Source organism: Echinops telfairi, unplaced genomic scaffold (assembly GCF_000313985.2).
Source record: "Echinops telfairi isolate 266 unplaced genomic scaffold, ASM31398v2 ScPeMD7_2565;HRSCAF=3150, whole genome shotgun sequence".
NCBI classification, from domain to species: domain Eukaryota; kingdom Metazoa; phylum Chordata; class Mammalia; order Afrosoricida; family Tenrecidae; genus Echinops; species Echinops telfairi.
The window spans coordinates 12315393-12318270 of NW_022106463.1; the positions used below are offsets into that span (position 1 = coordinate 12315393).

Here is a 2878-nt window from a genome sequence, read left to right on the forward strand (position 1 = left end):
AAATGTATTAAAATCTTTTTTTTTTCTCACAGCGACTTTTTCCTTCTGAGTAGTGCCCTTGCTCTTTGCTTTACTTTTAACGTTAAGTTAAATCATTCTTTCAGTTTCTCAAAACCTGGATGATGGAGCAAAGCTGTCCACTGAAAATACAATACAGTTCATGAAAAATGACACCTGGTCCTCTATGGTAGGAGAGGTCTGTGAATTGCATGTCACTGAAGACCAGAATAAAGACCAGACTGCATGTGTGAGGTGAGTGTCACTCACTTGAGATAGAACAGTGTTTCAAAAGAGAGTTTGAAGATGGTATCATGGAATTGAAATGGTTTAATCAGTTTTTAAAATGTTAGTGGTAAATGTAAAGGTAATCTAATTTTCCAAGACCTTTTAGAATCCCCTCATATGTATATGTGTTTTGCTGTGTTAACTAGAGAGCCAAATCCAGAAACCCTCATGTGTTTAAGAAAATGCTTTATAGCATGCAGTCGTTGTTTATCAAGGAAGCAGGCCAGCCCAGTCCAACTTAAGTCCGTAGTGTTTCCTGAGCCCCTCTTCCTTGGGAGTGGGGTGCTGAGCAACAAACCATAGAGGTGCTTGTGGACCCCTGCCTCAGGGTAGTTTTTCTTCGTTGGCTACCCAGCAGTCAGATATGGCCGTGCAGGTTACTGGGTTGTTTTTTGGATAGAACATGGGAAGCTAAAGTTTTGATTCTCTTTGGTTATTCCTGTTTGAAATGGCAAAAATGAATGTGATCAATGTATGTTTGGAGCTCAGGGTGAAATTGTCATTTCAATTTCTCAGACAGTGTTGCTTAGTGAAAATGGCTGACAAAAGGTCAAAATGGCTGACAGAAAGCCTGGGCCTGGCTTGATTCTTCTATCAATAGAAATGATTATTGGGAAGTAAAAATAGAGAGTTTGTAAGACTACTTGCCCTCAGCCATGAAATTGGAATTTGAATGGGTTAGGACAGGCCTGCAAAGAAGGCTCTAAAAGGATAAGCCCCATCCAGTATCTTCAGTACTCAGGACATTCTAAGGCAGTGGTTCTCAACCTTAGGAACCGAGACACCACTCTTTTATCTGTCTCCAGGCAGGTCTGTCCGACGTGAAGACTGTTACCCATGCTACACCATGCTTCAAGACAAAATTTCATTTATTTGTAATTTGAAATAAGTGTTCCACAATATATAACTACATTTTGTTTTTGTGATTAATCACTTTGCTTTAATTATGTTCAATTTGTAACAATGAAAATACATCTTGCATATCAGATGTTTACATTACGATTCATAACAGTAGCAAAATTACAGTTTTAATAGTTCTATGGGTGGAGGGTCACCGCAACACGAGGAACTGTATTAAAGGATCACGGCATTAGGAAGGTTGAGAACCGCTGTTCTAAGGTCAAGAGACTTGCCTAGGGGGCTATTGACAGATTAAAAGGAACTCTTTGGCTTTTTGAAGTTTAAACTAGTGGTTTGTGCCATTAGCTGGAAAAAAATTTGGAGCCATAAAGAAACTTTCCTCTCTGGGACTGACCGTTAAAGCAAGCCTGTAGGCAGGCTGAAATGCTTGCTAGGTGACCACCTGAGTCCACTTATTGAGTGAATAAAGAGGTGGGTAGAGTCTGGCCACTGACACCCATGGACCTGGTTCACAGGGACTAGAGGAGAAGATGAGAGCGGGTTGACTGGTTTTAAATACGTGACCTAGCCAAAGTGGGCTAGGGTTGTTGAGAATCTGTGACGGGGCCCATGGTCTGAAGGCAAGGCAGCCAATGGGCACCCTGTTGAGGCTAAGCGAGGCAGCCCAAATTGGGTTGAGAACCCAACCAGATGCAGAGATGTTTTGAGCTTGTGAACTCATGCATATGGCTGCTGGTTTTATGAATGGTCTGTTCTGCTTTGACTTTGCTTACGGATGCAGATTGCACAGGTTCCAACTAGAATGAAGATTCTTCACATCAAAAATTAGGATTTTCTCCTCAGCACTAGGTCGATGTAAGAGGGCAGTATAGAAATTGGATACCTAAAATGGGGGGGGATAAAAGCATGAAGTGGTTGGCTTACGAACTTTCATAGGTGGGGGATTATGTTCATAGGATTATGGTGTGGGTGTTCACATAAATAAAGGATAGTTTTCTTTTGTTCACTTACAGAATGTTATGTTTAAATGAGGGTGGCACATTTTTTAATTGTATGCATTTTAGTTTTATCCTGTTAGGTACAGATATGATTTTATTATTGCTTGTTTGAAAATTATGTATGGTTAAAGAGTTGTGTGAAAGTGTCAAGTTAGCAAAGGGTGGTCTGTGATAGTTACATACTGTATACACTCATGTATAAGCGGAGTTTGTTAGCACATTTTTTATGCAGTTTTTGAGGCCAAATTAGGTGCCTCGGCTGATATTGGGGTGGGCTTATACTCAAGTACATACAGTAGTCTATTGTCAACTTGAGACTATTATGAGTAAAGGGGTGGAGGTTAGCCCGTCAATTAGGTCACAGATTGATCATCTCATTTGGAGGCGCTAACGAGTGAAATAGCTCACTGGAAGCCAGACCTTTACTCTCTGCTTGACATTCCGAATTGTTGACAAGCCACATGGAAATCCATGTCAGAGCTGAGATACTTCCACTGCCACCGGATGCCCAGGACTTTCCACCCACTGACCTGAGATCTTCCAGCATTTGGTGTCATTGCATGTGTTGTGTGTATCTGAAGAGAACTGTGTGGACTAGTATTGGACATATCAGTTAAAGTTGGACTTAGGGATTTATCTGGATTGGGCTGGGATGTTTTCTTAATATACAGTTACTCCTTATAGTAAGCTCTTTCTTATACTCACATGAGTGTCTATGCATTTGATTCTCTAGT

At 40.9% G+C, this 2878-nt stretch overlaps 1 protein-coding gene across 1 annotated transcript in view; it reads left to right on the forward strand.

Annotated features, from left to right (window-relative positions):
* Positions 1-2878, forward strand: part of LOC123522126 (zinc finger protein 239-like) — a 56137-nt gene that overhangs the window by 50291 nt on the left and 2968 nt on the right. The window contains exon 3 of the mRNA XM_045293978.1: positions 105-252. Within this exon, the coding sequence (XP_045149913.1) occupies positions 161-252 (92 nt within the window). The 5' untranslated portion in view covers positions 105-160. The remainder of the gene's footprint in view (positions 1-104; positions 253-2878) is intronic.